At 45.1% G+C, this 18671-nt stretch overlaps 1 protein-coding gene across 3 annotated transcripts in view; it reads right to left on the bottom strand.

The window, feature by feature from the left end:
• The window catches only part of ZFHX3 (zinc finger homeobox 3), a 251991-nt gene that overhangs the window by 19809 nt on the left and 213511 nt on the right, over positions 1-18671 (bottom strand). For all 3 annotated transcript variants that reach the window (XM_059905642.1, XM_059905643.1, XM_059905644.1), the window contains exons 6-7: positions 3159-3292; positions 2807-3007 (exon numbers count right to left, since the gene is read on the bottom strand). In XM_059905642.1, coding sequence (XP_059761625.1) covers positions 2807-3007; positions 3159-3292 — 335 coding nt within the window. The remainder of the gene's footprint in view (positions 1-2806; positions 3008-3158; positions 3293-18671) is intronic.

The following is an 18671-nucleotide window of genomic DNA, read 5'->3' as shown; positions in this document are numbered from 1 at the left end:
TTCCTAGTTTGCAGCCAAAGGCAGTGAACTCAGTCAAACAATCTGGCAAGGAAGAAGATTCATTCCTCTCACTGCCATTCATCCTAGCCACTCAAGGATAAAGCAGACATAACTTTCTCCTCTTGGAGGATGAATGACTGAACACTGACCATTCCTTAATGATATGGTTTAGGAAATGGAGCTCTGATTTGAGGGGCATTTCTCAGAGTTTCCTGCTCTAGTTGGCCAGGAACAAACAGATACATCGTCAGAAAGCCAATACTTTCCCTTGGCCAATTTTCTAATAAAATTGCTGTAAAATATCCTCCAGGGGCATGATTCTAACCACAGGTTCATTATAAACACTTGTAAATTGTAAAACAATTGCAAATTTCTTATTAACACCAAACTTTTCAGAGGAAGGACAATGGCAACTATTTAATTTGTCAGGGTAGAGACCAAGATCAGCAGTCCAGTCCTCAAATAGGATGCTGGGTTCACCCCAAGGTATGGCCACAAACTCCCCTCTAACCCTGGTTGCTCATCTTTTCCTGCTGATTCTGCTAAAGGATCGAGATGGAATTGCTTCATTTAGCTCAATGCAAACCATCCTCATGACTTGAGAAACCAATTCAACACTGACAGCCATGCAGTAACTACATCTTCTCATGCAAAGATAGGGTACCAAATCATCCTTATATACGCCTCTAAATCAAGTGTAAAACCCTTATGATTACATTTCCCACAACTTTCAACTTTATTTCTGAATCCATTAACTTTCTCTTGTTGCTAGCAAATGAACTTCCTATAGTCAGCACATTTCCCACAATTTGCACGTTTTTCCAGAAATATTTAGAAAACATCTCCATTGTCTGCTATGGGCAAATGAGGTAGGTACACAGGGGTTCCTGTACAAGGTGCCAAGCACAGCCCCTTTAGGGAGCGTGTTTCTCCTACATAATTATGTTCTTAGGGAGTCTTCTCAAATAGGGTTTATTAACCTGTTTCCATGGATGGATTTTAGGGTATCCTTATGCTCTCTGGCATCGTACACACAATTTTGTACATGGAGAATATTTGAAAGAGTTCTTAATAGTAGTTGTCAAACTTTAGTGTGCACAGAATACCCAGTAAGGCTACTGAATCGTTTTCACCAGAGTCTCCAAAAAAAAAAAGGTTGAGAATCACTGCTTGAGTGGGTAACACCCAAAAATATCTTAGGGATTGGTACCCAAGCAGACACAGCAGTACCATCCTCCTCTCAAAGACTCTGCTGATTAATGAAGATTCATAATGACCAAGAGACTTGCTACTTTGAATGTACCATACTGTTGCTGTTATAGAAGTAGGACAAACAATGGATATTTGAAATATAATTTATATAGTAGTCCCTAGGGATGTATAAATGAAACTTACTGTCTAATGTAAACCAATCATACAGATTACTACAGGCTCACATTTCCTAGACCAGACTGATATTAAACAGGAAAAATAATCACCAGAGCAGAAGAACGATGTATTGAAAATGCCACCCTCCCCACATCTCTTCCTGTTTCTTCAGGCTCCCATGGTTCCCGGCCATCTGTGGGAAGTATGATGAGGCCTGAGGAAAATCCCCCTTGTTGTTTCCAAGGCTGGAGAGAATTCCAGGGAAACTTGTAACAGAAGCCCACCCATCCACAAAAGGAAGTTTCCACTTACAGAGAACCTTTCAACAATGTTCACCAGTCTGTCTATTTGAAAATACCCATGGGAAGTGAATTTACACTTGAAATGAAACTCATGCTAGGTCACCTTAGAGCTTGCCATTGGCTGCTAAGGTTCTCTTGATGCATCATCAAATGTATGTTCCTCACGACTAAACATCACTTACAATGTTATTAATTTTGCATAACCAAGTGGAATGGGAAATGCCTAGAGGTTATACGTCTGTGACCTGCATGGGAATCTTCACACGAAAAGGCAATCAAATTAACTTATTACTCCACTGTTGAAGGAAGTTAGAGGTGAGAATTTTTCTCTTTGGTGGTTTTCCCTCTAGTGATCAGGAAAGGGCTTTCCAGCAGCCCAAGCATACACAGAATGCAGGATATTGGTATCGCCTGTAGAAGTCTGAGAAGTTTTCACATTGCATTAGATTTAAATCCTTATACTAATCTTTTGGGCCATGTTTACAGTGGCCACTTAGAGCCATGCCCCGCAGGTGTCGCAACATCATGTTCAAAATGCAAAGCCCTTGTTCATGACTCGCCACGTGCTACCCAACTGAGCATCTTCCTGCGTTGAGAATGAAAGCATCCACTTGAGAAACTCCCACGTCACAGGGCTACACTCTGCGAGTTGGAGAATGTGGGCTCACATCTCAACTTTGCCACTTGCAGGGGCATCAAGTCAGTTAACCTCTCTGAGCCTCAGTTTCCTCAGCCGTTAATGTAAACGTGTCAAACTTTTTAAATAGAACAGGGTGGTTGTGATGATGAAATGAGACATAATGAATTTAAGAGCAACCTAGAAGATGACCTGCTCGGTAAAGGTTTGGAGAATCTGAATAACAACTTCTTCATGTAAATGGTTAGCTACTATAGGCCTCTGCGTCCTGAGGGGAGAGAGGAATGATAAGGGATGTTGAGAAATGCATATGTATTCAGCCCTTCGGGCCGCAGTCGGGCCAAGTCTAAGGTGAACAAAGGTCACAGGACTATCTTTGACATTTCCAACTCTGCACTGGCTCTCGCATCCAGCAACACAGTGTCCTGCCCATGTTGCTGCATCACCTTGGACCGCTGGGGAAAGAAAAGCCCCAAGGTCCTGCTCCCAGCTGCCTTACCGTCATGATGAGCTTCTCCACGCAGTCGGGCGCCACGCTGTGGAGGTGGGTGAGGTGCAACTGGAGGTGGATCTTGTTGTTGAGCATGTCCTGGCACAGGGGGCAGCGGAGCATGGGCTGCACCGAGTGCTGCGTCATGGCGTGCACCCGCAGCCGGTTGACATCGGCGTTGCTGTACTTGCAGTAGGGACACTGGTACATCTGTGGGGAACACACAGCCACCCCTCCGGCTGAATCTTCAGTTCCCACCGCAACTGTGTCCGCCCCAAGCCCGCCCACCCGAGACTCCACTCCCCCCTTCCCCCAGTTATCTGGAACACTCCCCCACCAGCACAGCCGCTTCTGGCCTCACCTGCTCTGCTTTGGTCTCCTCTGATGTTTTTGGTCGCTTTGCAGAGAGAGGAGACTCTGAGCTACCTGGGAAGGAGATGCGTTTGGAGGTTGCAGGAGAATCTGTCAGCTCCTTCTCTGCTTGGCTTGATGATGCTGGAAGAAAAAGCAGAAGATGTAATACAGCAGCCAGACCAGGCCAGCTCCCAGAGGGTTTGCGTTGGGTGAAAATCAACATTCATTTATAGCACAGGATTTTCTTGAAATACCAAAATTAAAGTAGGATGAGCATCCGGACTGATTTATCAGGCATGCTAGAAAAGAAGCAAGTGTTTCTTTTTGTCCCCCATGAATTTCTGTCACTACACAACTTTAACAACTGAACACTAAGAAAAAAAGGTACAGAAATGGACTAAAAGGCTCTGAGTTGGATTAAGCTACATACAGTCTATTCTGACCTCCCCCAGTCAAGGCACAATCTGCTGGCTTATGAGGGTGGGTGGGAAAGTCTCACCAACTGCTCTGCCAACCACGAGTCAACCCAAGTACCAGACACACTCTGCTTTCATGGATGTAATAAACGATGTGCTTCCAACTTTATTGTCACAGCTCTTGAAATCACAGCACAGCACAGCACAGCACAGGAGACATGATAAATGGGACGGACCCGAGAAAGGTTTACACGGATATCTGCATACAAATACGTGCAAAAAAATCAAGTCTGGGTTCAGCTACTTGCTTCTGGGGAAGAAGTAACTGAAGAGTGGAACTAGATAGGGCGTGACTCCAACTTCTAATCGAGCCAGTGCTCCAGACATAAGAGTTTATTCAGAGTGGGTGGTTCAGAGGGAAAGTGTCCTCTCTGCTTGCCAGAAACATGCCCTCTGCACCCCACTCCACCAAAACACCAAAACACCAATGAGGAAGGAGAGTCACATGAGACTGAAGCAGCAAACAGTGAGCATGGAAGTGTTGGCGGAAGGAGTTCTCTGAAGCATGGAAAGGGATCTGGAAGATTTTGATTAGAAAACAGCTGGGCTAAAAGGGTTTAACAAGGAAAAATAAGCAGGGCTCCTCCAGTATAAACACAAATCTCCAAATGGTCCAGATGTGGTCATTCCAAAACCTGGTCAATATCTTAAGGCTGGCTCTCTCACTTGTTTTGGACGGGAACTCCATTTTTCAGAATTTTGCTACAAGTGGTAAGAAGAAAAATCCTGAAAATGGTAGTGAGACAATACATACCCACTACCCTCCCTACCTCACTGAAAAAGCATCTGACTCAGCACTGAGGTCACTGGTTTAGAAAGCCTCATTTTTACTCTTTGGTCAAACTGCTTTCTGTCTCATCCAGCCTAGTGATCTAGCATGTGTTTCCAGCTTTGAAATCTGTTCTGACGTGGATACCCAAGATGCTGTCATTACAGATGTGTGCTTTAATAAACAGTTGTAAAAAATCAATTTTATTCATTAAAATCATAAGGCCACACAATAATTTTGGAAAAAAAAAAAGCGAGATGCAGGAAATATTCCAGGAAGTTGATGCTCTTCCCAGAATGCACATCTTCTGATCTTTAACCCCAGTATCTTGGTAACCTGGTCTACATAAGTTTGTAGAACATCTATTATTTAAAAAGTACAAGGACAAGCATATTACACACGGACCCCTCCTCCTCCCAACACACATTCATAACAGTACTTTAATCTGTCTCGAATCGACTTCAAACCCATTTTCTTCTTAATGGGAGTTATTCATTTTCACTTGAGAGGTAATACATGACGGCTGGATATTTAATGTGATGGACTGGCTGCCGATTAACTAGGTGCTGTAACATTCTAGTCTGGTTCCCCCATGGCCCACTTCCCGTCTCCCAGCCCCCGGCAGACCTGATCCCGCGAAACCTCGCGTCGCAGGTTTTAGACCTCGGAGTGTGATGGGCCCCTGCCTGAACACTCCCACAATAGGAGTCTTTAATTAATGTTTCGGGGACGTAAGAGCTTCCAGCCCCCAGAAGGTTCCTTATTCTCCATCATTTTTCATTTCTGCTTACTGGTTGTCTTCTATATGTTAGCTCTTCTATAGCTTTTCACAGGCATTCTAAAGATGGGGCGGGTGGAGACATTAGATGATACTTCAGATGCTTATTTGTTAGAGCCATCCTCCACCTTCCCCATTTCCACCTCCAATCTGTAGGATTAGGTTAGGTTCGGGGCTTACAGTTAGGAAAGAGCCGCTCTCCGCTCCTCCTTCCCCTAGGGGCAAGCCAAGATACAGATGCTATTCTAAGCACCCATCCCCGTCTTTTTGTTAGTCTGCCTGACCTGAAACAACACTTGCTTTTACAGGACCATGACACTACCTTGTCAACGCCCTCAACCTGCCTGCTACACCCCCCCCCCCCCCTTCAGAATGATTTTCAGCCGTGCAGCTGCTCAGCAGTGTGGATGAACGAGCGCGGAGGCTGAGACCACCCGACTCATCCCGCTCCCTGCAAAGCAAACCCGGTGTAACCCAGTGCAGCATCAGCGTCCTCACAGGACCGGAGTCCACCCTCGTCCTTCAATGCTGAACGCGTGATCAATGGTGACGAGGTTGCAGAGGTGAGAATTCTCGTTTCAGAAGCCACTATTCTTTCCCCCTGCATGGAGAGGGGGACTTCTATTACCTTTTTTTTTTTTTTTTTTTTCATACTCTCAAATTGCTCTGTAATTCTAAAGCTTCCTTTGTGAGCTCAAGCTAAGGAGCTGTTCTAAAGTGTTTTGAAAAATAAAATCAGCACTTGCTCACTCATTCCTCTTTCTCTGGAGTAACACAGCAGCTCTGCTATGATATGAAATACTGCATCCACTGGTGTAAAACCTTCCGGGGCTCATCTCCCTTCCATCTGGGGCAATCTGCATCTTTATTAGATCAGATCTGTCTAGAAGTGGACATTAGCCACCTGCAGCTCGCCAGGCTTCTTCTCTAAAGATAAGGCCGTGCCTTTCCTATGTCGGAGTCTGTTAACACCCAGTTACAATTCCATTGTGCTTCCCTGGGTGATGTGAGGACTGCTCCAAAGAGTTTAGGTTAACGAGGCTGACAGGCCCCTCCTAGCTTGACCCCAGACATTAAAACGTCAATCCCCATCAAAACATGGTACCAGAGATTTTATAAAATTTCTGTAGATGGGTAAACAGTCGCACAAGTTCTCCATCAGCAGGCTGGAAGAGGGTTTACTACCGACAACGACGGTCTAAGGTTTTCTCAAGCTTCTTCTCTCTGAACAACTTCAAAAGGGCCAGAGTCCCAAAATCAATTTCTACTTTAGTTCTGTCACTAGCATACATTGTAGGCATAAGTAAATGAGGTTGTACGAATACCAAGAGGGAAAGTACTGTGGTTTTCTTTTTTGAAGACTTTTCGAAACTCTAACTTAAATTCCAAGAGTGATGTCACAGTCTAGAAAACATTATTACCTTTTAAAATTAATTACTGATCACTTTAAAGCCATTATGACGTCGCAGTAGTGAAACACAAATAGATGCGCTCCAGGGACAAGCCATAGTTTAAACAGTGCCTGGAACCACTGGATTATACTGGTAACAACTTCAAGGGTAACTACCTGTAGTGGCTTTTACAGCAATGACAAAACGAACTGGAAACAATCTAGATATTTTACAACAGGGCACGGTTAAGTAAACAATGGTACAGCCACTCTATTGAGTATTAGATGACATTACATATGATAGCAATGTGGAAAAATCCTTGAGAATGTTAATCAGAAAAAAAATAAGAATGTATGCATTATAAAGTGATACAGCTTCGTAAAAAATAGGTATTAGAAAAAAAGACTGGAAGAAAATGACTGCTATATTTAGGTGATGGCATCACGGACCATCTCCCCATTTTCTAAGTTTGTCATGTAGTTATATTACTTTTAATATTATAATTAAAGAGTTCAGCATTTAAATTCAACTGTCCATGAAAAGGTTGATATTTGGATCCATACTGTTCACAACATCAGGTGGTTTTTTTACTTTGCTGGTTAAAGCAATCTTTCCTCATTTTGGCAGCTATGTCATATGAAAATATGTGTTAAATCGCAATGAATCTTCCACAGGCAACATGCTGGGCTCCTGGCACTTCAGAGGGTTTAAAAACGTGGCAAGGAATCATGCGAGTGCCATCGATTACACACCCTGTAAAGCGAGGCAGGAGGGATACTGGGACAATATCGGGGAATGCAGGGTCAAACCCCAAGCACAGCCTGACAGGATGTTAGCTGCGGACTCCTCGCCATGCAAACTTTCTAAGGAGTGGACAAACACTTGCTCAACTTGTTAGAAGTTAAGGTTGCCCCACTGAACTCGCTGGTGAGGCAGGAAAAGGAACTGGCATGTCCTGGTTATGGAGTACAGAAAATTCCAAGTCAACTTTCTGGGCCAAAAGCCACCATTCCACCTTAAACTGTGATGGGCTGGTCACTATATCTGACGAAGGCAAGTACTGAGAGGCAGACCTGATTCATGACTCTCCATTTCATTCTCTTAGGTTCCTCTACATTCCAAGCAAAAGAATTCCATTTCAAAGGGAAAGACACAGTCGTCAGTGCATGGCTTCCTCAGGAAAAACAAAAATCATTTCTGTGACGTCAACTTCCAGATATCCTTTGTTTTTAACATATTTGCTTTGGGGTATTTAACCTCTAAAAATAATTGCTTAAAAATTTACCCCTCTTGTCATATTAATTAGAGGGAGTAGGGAAGAGAAGAGAGCCAATATGAATTCATGCAAGTTTTGTTTACAGTTTTCAAGAAGTGGTTTTATTATGTTCTAAGCATATAGAACAATTAAAACAAGCCTAGTAAGGTTTCAGGTAAGAGGTGACTAACTGTAAAGAATAGGTTAAGGGGGCTTCCCTGGTGGCGCAGTGGTTAAGAATCCGCCTGCCAGTGCAGGGGACACAGGTTCAATCCCTGGTGCAGGAAGATCCCACATGCCACAGATCAACTAAGCCCACGTGCCACAACTACTGAGCCTGCGCTCTACAGCCTGCGAGCCACAACTACTGAGCCCGCATGCTGCAACTACTGAAGCCCGTGCGCCTAGAGCCCGTGCTCCGCAACAAGAGAAGCCACCGCAATGAGAAGCCCGCGCACCACAATGAAGAGTAGCCCCCGCTCGCCGCAATTAGAGAAAGCCCGTGTGCAGCAACAGAGACCCAACACAGCCAAATAGAAATAAATAAAAAGTAAATTAAAAAAGAGAAGAATAGGTAAGAAGAGTATAATTTAGGGGGCTTATCAAGTGGTCAAGTATGGTAGAAACACAGTCTCTTTAACTTCACCTGATAAAACCACTTTTCCTAGAACAAATTCTCACCCAATCCTAATCCTCACTAATAAACTAAAATCTGAGTCACTGAAATTTTGCTGACAGAAAACTTGGGAGCTGTACTTGCAATACCATGTACTGCCAGCAGACTTAATGCCAACACGTGCCTCATTTCTCACCTAGTGATGCGGTCATACAACTCTGAAGCAAGGGAAGGCGGGGAGTTGCTGCCTCCTGAAAAAGAAACCTGAAGAAAAATTGGAAATGAAGTAGAAATGGAACCTTAAGGTACACAGTTTTTGGCTTTCCCTAATCATTTGCCAAGGCATCAACTTGCCCTCCATGGCAATCAAAAGTACTGGAAGTTTCAGTTCCATGAGCAAAACTGACCTTCTCATCACTCAGCACACCACTGGTGCTGTTGGCATGGTGGACATTCTCTGCCACAGGCCCGCCTTTGGCCAGAGTCCTCCCGTGGGGAGATCCTGGGCATGTGCTGAGCTGCCCACGTTACTGAGAAGTTTCTTCTGCGTTTCTTCTCTTCATGGCATAGTGGCTCTCGGAAGTGGTGTTCACCAAGATGCTGACCCCCTACCCCCTTCCTTCTGGGGACCCCACGGTGAGCCCACTGAAGCCCTGGGATGCTGCCTGACATGTCATCCTTGTGGAGAGGCCAAAGGCAGCCTCCAGCCCCACTTCTCAACCATCAGACTCTGAGCTGAAGTACCACTGACAGCCCCTCCATCTAAACTTCCATCTCCCAAACCAGCAACATAATGGAGGAGCCAATTAAATGATTATTAATTCATGCTACTTTCCGTAAGCCAGAGGTTCTCATCGCCTTGTGTTCCGTAAACCAGCTTGCCACCTGCCCCAGAAATTTACAGCAATCTTTTATCTCCATTGACTAAGGAGAAAAAAAAAACATTCACACAGCTCCATACTCAGTGCTTGAGTTGGGACAACGACCCCAGCACGATAGTCACAGAAGCTTCACCAGATCGGAAAATGGTCATTCAGCTCATAATGAAAATGAAATGAAAGGGGCAGTGAGCCCTCTCCATAGCCCCTTCCCCTCAGCTTCTCAGAGGCCCCACACTCCCCTCTAGAAAGCAGAAATGCACAGTTTCCAGAGGGTCAGTCTGTGCTCTGGACTTGTGATCCTCATACTGTCACTGAATGTGGAGCTGCTCTTGGCATCTGCTTGCAATTCCCTCCCCAGAGGAGAGGCTAGGATTTCGTACTCACATCTCCTGCAGAGCTACTGCACTTGAGAAGTGACCAGAGAGCTAGCTAAATTCTCTCCCTCCCTAACACAGAGAGCAACAGTTCCTTTAAAGGGTCTGCTCGGCTGCCAACTTGGTCGCTAAACATGCACGGCTCTGCCTCCCACCAAGCACTTAAAGATGATTCAAAGAGGAATCGAGGAGTCTGTGCACGGCGAAGGCGCACCCATCGGGGTCTCTACACCCTTCCATGCCCAGAGTCCAGCCCCGTGAGGGTAAGAACCTTCTATTTAAAACACAGTCCTGGTTTCAGTTAAGTGCAGGCTAGACTGCTCCTGCATGTCTCTTGAAAGCATTTTAGAGAAGTACTCAAAAAGGAGAAGAACATGCCTAGGTAGGGAGAGCGAGACACACAGGCCTCATCCACTTACCAGACATGTCTTCCTGTTTCCATGAAGGATTTCAAAGAAAACTTGAGTTATACTACAGATGGGTATTACTGCTACTCGGGGAATGGCTCATTATTTTTCTCCTCCAACTCAAAGATGAACCAGATAGGTCAGCACTTTGAAAAACCAGAAGCTCTTCGGTGTTGTTTCTGTTGTTGTTATTAGTTTGCTTTTTATTTGGAAATATAGATTCACAGGAAGTTGCAAGAATAGTACAGAGAGGTCCGTTTCCCCTTCACCCAGGTGTTTCTTTTTAACCAGGGTTTAGATAAAGAGTGCTGGGTTTCTCAGATGGAGAGATATACCATGTTCTTGGATTGGAAGGATCAACACTGTGAAAATGACTATACTATCCAAAGCAATCTACAGATTCAATGCAATCCCTATCAAACTACCAATGGCATTTTTCGCAGAACTAGAACAAAAAATTTCACAATTTGTATGGAAACACAAAAGACCCCGAATAGCCAAAGCTATCTTGAGAAAGAAAAACGGAGCTGGAGGAATCAGACTCCTGGACTTCAGACCATACTACAAAGCTACAGTCATCAAGACAGTATGGTACTGGCACAAAAACAGAAATATAGATCAATGGAACAGGATAGAAAGCCCAGAGATAAACCCATGCACATATGGTCACCTTATTTTTGATAAAGGAGGCAAGAATATACAATGGAGAAAAGACAGCCTCTTCAATAAGTGATGCTGGGAAAACTGGACAGCTACATGTAAAAGAATGAAATTAGAACACTCCCTAACACCATACACAAAAAAACCCTCAAAATGGATTAAAGACCTAAATGTAAGGCCAAGACACTACAAAACTCTTAGAGGAAAACATAGGCAGAACACTCTATGACATAAATCACAGCAAGATCTTTTTTGACCCACCTCCTAGAGAAATGGAAATGAAAACAAAAATAAACAAATGGAACCTAATGAAACTTAAAAGCTTTTGCACAGCAAAGGAAAACATAAACAAGACAAAAAGACAACCCTCAGAATGGGAGAAAATATTTGCAAACGAAGCAACAGACAAAGGATTAATCTCCAAAATATACAAGCAGCTCATGCAGCTCAATATCAAAAAAACAAACAGCCCAATCCAAAAATGGGCGGAAGACCTAAATAGACATTTCTCCAAAGAAGATATACAGACTGCCAACAAACACATGAAAGCATGCTCAACATCACTAATTATTAGAGAAATGCAAATCAAAACTACAATGAGGTATCACCTCACACCAGTCAGAATGGCCATCATCAAAAAATCTACAAACAATAAATGCTGGAGAGGGTGTGGAGGAAAGGGAACCCTCTTGCACTGTTGGTGGGAATGTAAATTGATACAGCCACTATGGAGAACAGTATGGAGGCTCCTTAAAAAACTAAAAATAGAACTACCATACGACCCAGCAATCCCACTACTGGGCATATACCTTGAGAAAACCATAATTCAAAACGAGTCATGCACCACAATGTTCACTGCAGCTCTATTTACAATAGCCAGGACATAGAAGCAACCTAAGCGTCCATCGACAGATGAATGGATAAAGAAGATGTGGCACATACATACAATGGAATATTACTCACCCATGAAAAGAAACGAAACTGAGTTATCTGTAGTGAGGTGCATGGACCCAGACTCTGTCATACAGAGTGAAGTAAGTCACAAAGAGAAAAACAAATACCGTATGCTAACACATATATATGGAATCTAACAACAAAAAAAAATGGTTATGAAGAACCTAGGGGCAGGACAGGAATAGAGATGCAGATGTAGAGAATGGACTTGAGGACACGGGGAGGGGGAAGGGTAAGCTGGGACCGAAGTGAAAGAGCGTCATGGACATATATACACTACCAAATGTAAAGTAGATAGCTAGTGGGAAGAAGCCACATAGCACAGGGAGATCAGTTTGGTGCTTTGTGACCATCTAGAGGGGTGGGATAGGGAGGATGGGAGGGAGATGCAAGAGGGAGGATATATGTATATGTATAGCTGATTCACTTTGTTATAAAGCAGAAACTAACACACCATTGTAAAGCAATTATACTCCAATAAAGATGTTTAAAAAAAAAAAAAAAAAAAAGAATCCACCTTCCAATGCAGGAGATGCACATTCGATCCCTGGTCAGGGAACTAAGATCCCACATGCCACAGGGCAACTAAGCCCGTGCGCTGCAACTAGAGAGAAGCCATCGCACCACAACTAGAGAGGAGCCTGCACGCCACAACAAAAGATCCCGCGTGCCGCAACTAAGACCCGATGCAGCCAAAAATAAATAAAATAAAATAAAATAAAATAAAATAAAATAAAACAGGGAGTTTCATACAAAGCAGAAGGACAAGGACCTCCAGATAAGTGGAAAAATCTGGCAACAGGATCTCCATTCCTATGCAGTAGCCATGGGCTGGAGCAGATGCCCCATGCCCTCTGGCTTGCCCCACCCTCCCCTGATACCGGGCATTCCTTCATTCCCTCTGCTAGCCTCTATGTGTGACACTTAATTTGGGAGATGGGACTTGAGGAGGAGACAGGAGCGAAAAGAAGAATCTTAGAAAGGGCAGACGGACTGAAAAGGAGGCTGAGGAAAAGGGAGTAGCGAGAAGGAGAGGGATCCACAGGGGGCCCCAGAGGCTGGAAGCTGATCCCAGGAAGGCCGCCCCAGGAGGAGGCAGGGGCTGTCATCCCAAGAAGCATCAGTAGCTGAACCTGGGAAAGGGAATCCTTGTTTCATTGCCTGAGTTCACTGTCTGCCCCCTGACACAGAGCCCCTAAATCCCTTGAAATTTCCTGGGTGACAGGAGTATCTTTTGTTCCAATGAGGTGACTCTGAGTGGGCTCCAGATAGCCTCAGGATGGGGTTGGTCACCAGAAAAACCAAGCCATGATTAGAAGCTTGGGATCTTCAATCTCACCTCCCATCCTTCAGGAAGGGGAGGGGCTTGGAGACTGAGTTAATGATCCATCATCCCTACTTGATGAAGCCTCCATAAAAATCCCAAAAGTTTTAAAAATTCCAGGTTGGCACACCCGAACTCCGTGGGGACAGAAACGCCTGCACTCAGGATCCTTCCAGACCTTGCCCTATGTATCTCTTCATCTGACTGTTCATCTGTATCTTTTATCATACCCTTCATTAAATCATAAGCTGGTAAAAAAAACAAAACAAAAAAAGATTTCTGGGTTTCTGATCACGCTTCATCATGACCACATGTCTCCTCCTCTCCCACTCCTGCGATCCGGGATTCCATCGGCCAAGACCAGGACTTGTGCCTCTTCTACACACTTCTGTCTTTTAGGAAAGCTCAGTTCCTTCCTCACGCGGCGGGGGCTCATGGCCTTGCCATCCGGTTAAAGGAGACATAAGTCTCAAACTTCACGCATGTCACAGCGGTCAGAGCCCCAACATTCTCAAACTCAACTGTGAGTCAGAAATCCCCTGGAAGGCTTGCTAACACACAGAAGGCAGGCCCCACCCTCCTAGGATAGGTCTGATTCAGAGAATCTGCATTTCCAGTGAGTTCCCAGGTGATGCTGGTGGTCTGACCACACTTTGAGAACCGCTGTCAGAGCCAAAGCTTTCTGTAATTCGTAGGAACCATACCACCTTGTGACTGGACTAGAATTAAATAAGGGGGCCTGCAGGCGTGGGCGGATCTGGCCGTCCACTTTCAAATGACTCGTGCTGAAAATGCTATTCTCATCATCTACACTCGGGGACAAAAGCCAGGCCTGGTCTCAAAGCCCAATGTTTTCCCCCTCAGGCCAAAGGTGAAAGATTAAATATGGCTGTCCCTCAGGGAACCTGCCTGCTCTAAACCAACACAGACACATTTTCAAAGACAGAAATTCAGAAGGAATAACCTCTACGTGTTCTGTTAGCAGTGTAATCCAGAATAATGACAGACTGCCTTGCTTATGAAAGTCTCAGTCTTTCCACGTGTCCTGGAGAACCTCTGTGAAAAGGACAAACGCCTCTGGGCTCTTTCCACTTTGCAGGAAGAGGAAACCTCTTTTTGGTGCTGGCTTCCCAGGTCTTGGCACCTGCAGGCCACACCAGCCCGAGGCCCCCTTTGCTTCGGCCCTGGGAAGGATGCAGAGACCCACACCGGCCCCTGTGTCCACGAGTCAGCACGCTGGGAATGGGGGGTGAGGCTATGGCTTCCCAGCGAGCGGCCAAGGTGCGATGGCGGGCCCGTGCTGCGTGCTGGCTGCTGCTGCTTGTCTGCATCTTCGGGGAAAAAGTAGTGCTGAGTCCCACATCAGAGGCATCAATCTGTTGTACTAATTCCTTGTTGAAATATGCATAAGGCTGCTTAACTACACTGATTTGCGCTCCCAAAAGGCCATCCCGCAATTCAGTTTCAAGATACCTTACTCCCTCTGTGTCAGGTTTATGAATGAACCACCAGTCAAAACAGAGCCACCAGCCACCACTTCGTTTAGACCAACATCAGCTGTCGGAGTATTCAAAACTTCTAAACGTTGGGCTGCCACCCTGAGCCCGGCTTGTGCCAGAAGCCAGGGACCAAAGGGGCCAAGACCCAATTCTTCACTTTGAGGTATCAAATCAGCCTGCCTGCCTGTGGCCTCTTATCAGCTTCCCCAGAGTGTCCTGTCTTCCCCTGCAGAGCCCCTGAGCTGTGCACAGATGCCATCTGCAGCTGTGGTCACAGTGCCCGGTGAGGATGGGGCACGGTCGGCGGGTACCTCGGGGTCTGCATTATCACTCTGCCCTCTGGCTTCATTACAGGATTGTGACAACCAAGGACTTGGAAAAAACTAGAACAGGGAGAACCTAAGAGACACTTGAACTAATAGAAAAAGTCCAGAGGTGCGAGATGTAGGTCAAAACAAGAGGTGATGTGGGTCATGCTGGGACCAGGTCGCAGTTAATTAACAGAAGCTCATCCATCAAATCAAATATTAATTAGGTTAGTCAGAGCCTCTGAGCCCCAACACGGCACAGACTCCCAGAGCCTAGACTAGAAGGATACTCTTCCAGTTTTTTCTCCATTCCAAACCTATCTTCATAAGATACTTAACTAAATTTTAAGAGTGAAATGGAACTTGTGACAATAAAAACATACAATCTGGGTCCAGCATGGTGACAGACACAAAGAGCCCTGCCCTTAACTTCTCCGCACCCTTACAAATCAACTTTTCCCCAGGACCCGCCGAGGATTTCTCTTCGCTCGTTCAGGTTCAGCAGGAGCGTGAGAATCTGTAATGGGGGAGAAAAACGTCACTCAGGTCCCCAGAAGGGCTGGAAAATGGGAATGACTCTCCACTTTCCCCTGTAGGTTTCAAGTACCAAGCAGACTGGAAACGTCTCCTCTTGGAGTTCGGGAAGCACAGAGAGGGAGCCCCGCACCGAGTAATGTTTCCGTCAGCGTTTCTCTCACCACCACGCTCCGTTTGCTCACAGCCTCCAAAGGCCCAGGACTGCCGACGTGAGTGAAGGGGCGGGGGAGGCAGTTCGGGGGCACCACTCCTCCGTAACTCTTGTCTTTCCCTGGCCAAGTTCTCTTTACACAGAGGCATCGCACCCCCTCCCCCGCGAAGGAACACAGCACATGGCTTGCAGGGCTGCCACAACCTGGCTCAAGTCCCGGCTGTGTGACCTTGAGCGTTTCAGTTGACTACACTGGACTTTCAGCTTCCATGTCTGTCAGCGGGAGGACCACGTCTACTCACAGGGCTTCTGGGAGGCTGGCAAGAGAGATTACGCACATGAAGCCCACCAGAGTCAAGCACACAGTGAGAGCTCAAACATTTGTTGGCTATGGTTTAATATTTAGAAGTATCTCTGGTAAATAATACAGGTGCATGTGCGGCCACATAACCACAGAGTGAGGGGAGAGGCCTGGTTTCAAGGACACGCAAAGACACCCTGAATTCGCCTTTTCTGTAAGTCAACGTGGAAGAATTCTACTCACCCCATGGGTTTAATATCTAAAAAGCAGAAAGGTTTGAATAACTTGCACTTTAAAGTGTTTATGGTTATGCTATTTTACCGACTGATTGCTAATGAAACATCCAAACAGTATTAAGCACTTGCTAGATGCTAGGGATTACAAAAATGCATGAATGTGGGGTTGGGGAGAGATGCATCGGCAGAGCACAGAAGATTTTTAGGGCAATAAAAATACTCTGTATGATATTATAATGATGGTTCTATGTCATTATACATTTGTCCAAATCCACAGAATGTACATCAAGAGTGAATCGTAAGGTAAACTTTGGACTTTGGATGGTTAGGATGGACCAATGTAGGTTCATCACTGGTAAGTGATGTTGATAATGGGGGAGGCTATGCATGTCGGGGGGTGGGGAGCAGGGCAGAGGGTGTACGGGAAATCCCTGTACCTCCCTCTCAAGTTCGTTGTAAACCTAAAACAGCTCTAAAAAAACCAGTCTTTTAAAAAAACAAAAAACAAAAATGAATGAATGCCACATGGCCCTGACCATAAAGAGGTGACAATTCTGTTTGACAACTAGAGAAACAGGATTTTCAAGTCTTCTCCAATCTTCGTATAGTAAGAGAAAGCTACTAGGTTATGTGTTCTTCAGCTTTATAATCGGGGGAGTATATCCCTGAGCCAGAAGGCAAATTGCAGTTTGATCACAAATCTGACACCTAGGAGTTCCCCATCGATGAGTTTTAGTTCTCTAGAACTAAATAAAGATAATGTTGGACCCAGGAAGAATGTGAGAGCCTGAGAAAAGTGCTCTGATATCCCATGAGAAAGGCACCATGGTATTTTTTTTTAGAATCATGATCATGATTCTAATAACAGAGGTGCTTTCCCCAACAGCACAAAAGCTAAAACTGAAACAAAGCAAGAAGATTAACATGGCCGTGTAGCAAGAATAATATGCAAATCTTTAAGTTATTTTCTACGATGAAAAATAATTTGCTCCTTAATCTACATTTTCACTGCTGTCTATCTATACCTTGATGATAATTCTCACTACACTGTTACCATAGTTATATGATTGCATATAACGTCCTTTCTAGAAAGTGAGTTCCAATTACTTTTTTTGTATTTCCCGTATCTGCATTAGGTATCTGCACAAAAAATATTTGCTCAACTGATGTGATGCCTATCTCTCTTGTGACTTAAATATAAATTCTCAAAGCCAAGACGGTTGAATTACTGGAATTCGGGCAAGTCCAGATACACGCCATACCCTGTATCTATTTTTGCTTCTCAACATAAAAATAGTTCAGATGGTTTGTTTTCAATTGTGAGACAGAATTCTGCCTGCAGTGACTTAAGCAGCCAAGTTATACTGAAAGTGGCCTGGAAAAAAAAAAGAGCGTGGGGAGTGGAGGTGGGGGAAGGGAACAAGTGGACTCTGGAAAAGCCGACTTAGCCACACACTTCCCATCTGTGTGTGAAAACGTAAAACCAAAAATGGATTCCGTTGGCAAGAACGGGAACCACAAAGGGGACATGCAGGCCAGGCTCCCAGCATTCCCTCACACGTACCCTACTGCAAAGACAAATCTACTTTTGGGTGAGGTGAAGAGATGGAACCAAGTCTGAAAGGACACAGAATTAGGCCAAAATGATTTTCGTAGAGGCAGTGAATGGCCTAGCTTCCAGCAAACGACGGGGCTGGGACATGGGGAGCCACTCAAAGACACCCTCGTGAGTCTCCAAAGAGTCTCCAAAGATTGATGTCCTCATCACCGGGCTCTGACAACTCAGTGAGATGGGCCCCAGTAACAGTGGACCAGGTGAGAGCTTCAGTGTTCTGATGCCCCACCAAGAAAGACCGTGTGGTACTATCTAAAACCTTCACGGAAGAAGGCTTGGGGGCCCATGGGAACTCTATCCAGGCTCCTGATCCACGCTCTCTCCACCAGCCAGAGACCAGGAACATCCTTGCAAACTATGAGCATTCTGACCTTAGAAATTAATGTTTTCCAAGATTCTACACTACTGTACAACTGTCCCTCCTCCAATCATATTTTTAATAAGTTCCAGAACTGCAAGAACCCATTTAGTCCAAACCTGCCACTTTACAGATTGTGAAACTGAGGTCCAGAGACCAAGTTCACGTGGCTTATCTCACTGGCAGGACTGGGCCCTGAGCCCTGGGCTTCTGCCTTCTCATAGTGCAGAGTGCTTCCTCTCAGCACATGCCTTGTCTTGTCTTTATGGACTCAGTCTTTTCAAAAAAGTATTGTTTCAGCCCCTTTCCTTTCTCTGCCACAGATTACATTTCAGGCACTTAGTTCCCCATACAATGGCATCCCTATTTATACAAAGCTGTAAACAACAGGGAGAAGAGGGGGAGGGCTGGTAATAGATTTCCACCAGGATGTTCCTGACCTGCTTTTTTTCAACCTCAGTAATTAGAAAGGCAGTGGGTCTGCAGGAATTATTCATACGCAGCAAGAGCCATACACTATACATTTATGTTAAACATGTCAAATCCGATTGAAATCATGCCTGCCAGCACCATATTCCATAAACACACTTTTCCCTAACAGTCGCCCAGACCTTGCCAGCCCATTAAGGC

Source organism: Balaenoptera ricei, chromosome 19 (assembly GCF_028023285.1).
Source record: "Balaenoptera ricei isolate mBalRic1 chromosome 19, mBalRic1.hap2, whole genome shotgun sequence".
Taxonomy (NCBI): domain Eukaryota; kingdom Metazoa; phylum Chordata; class Mammalia; order Artiodactyla; family Balaenopteridae; genus Balaenoptera; species Balaenoptera ricei.
Note: the sequence above shows the minus strand (reverse complement) of the source record. Positions and strands in the feature narration are given on the sequence as shown.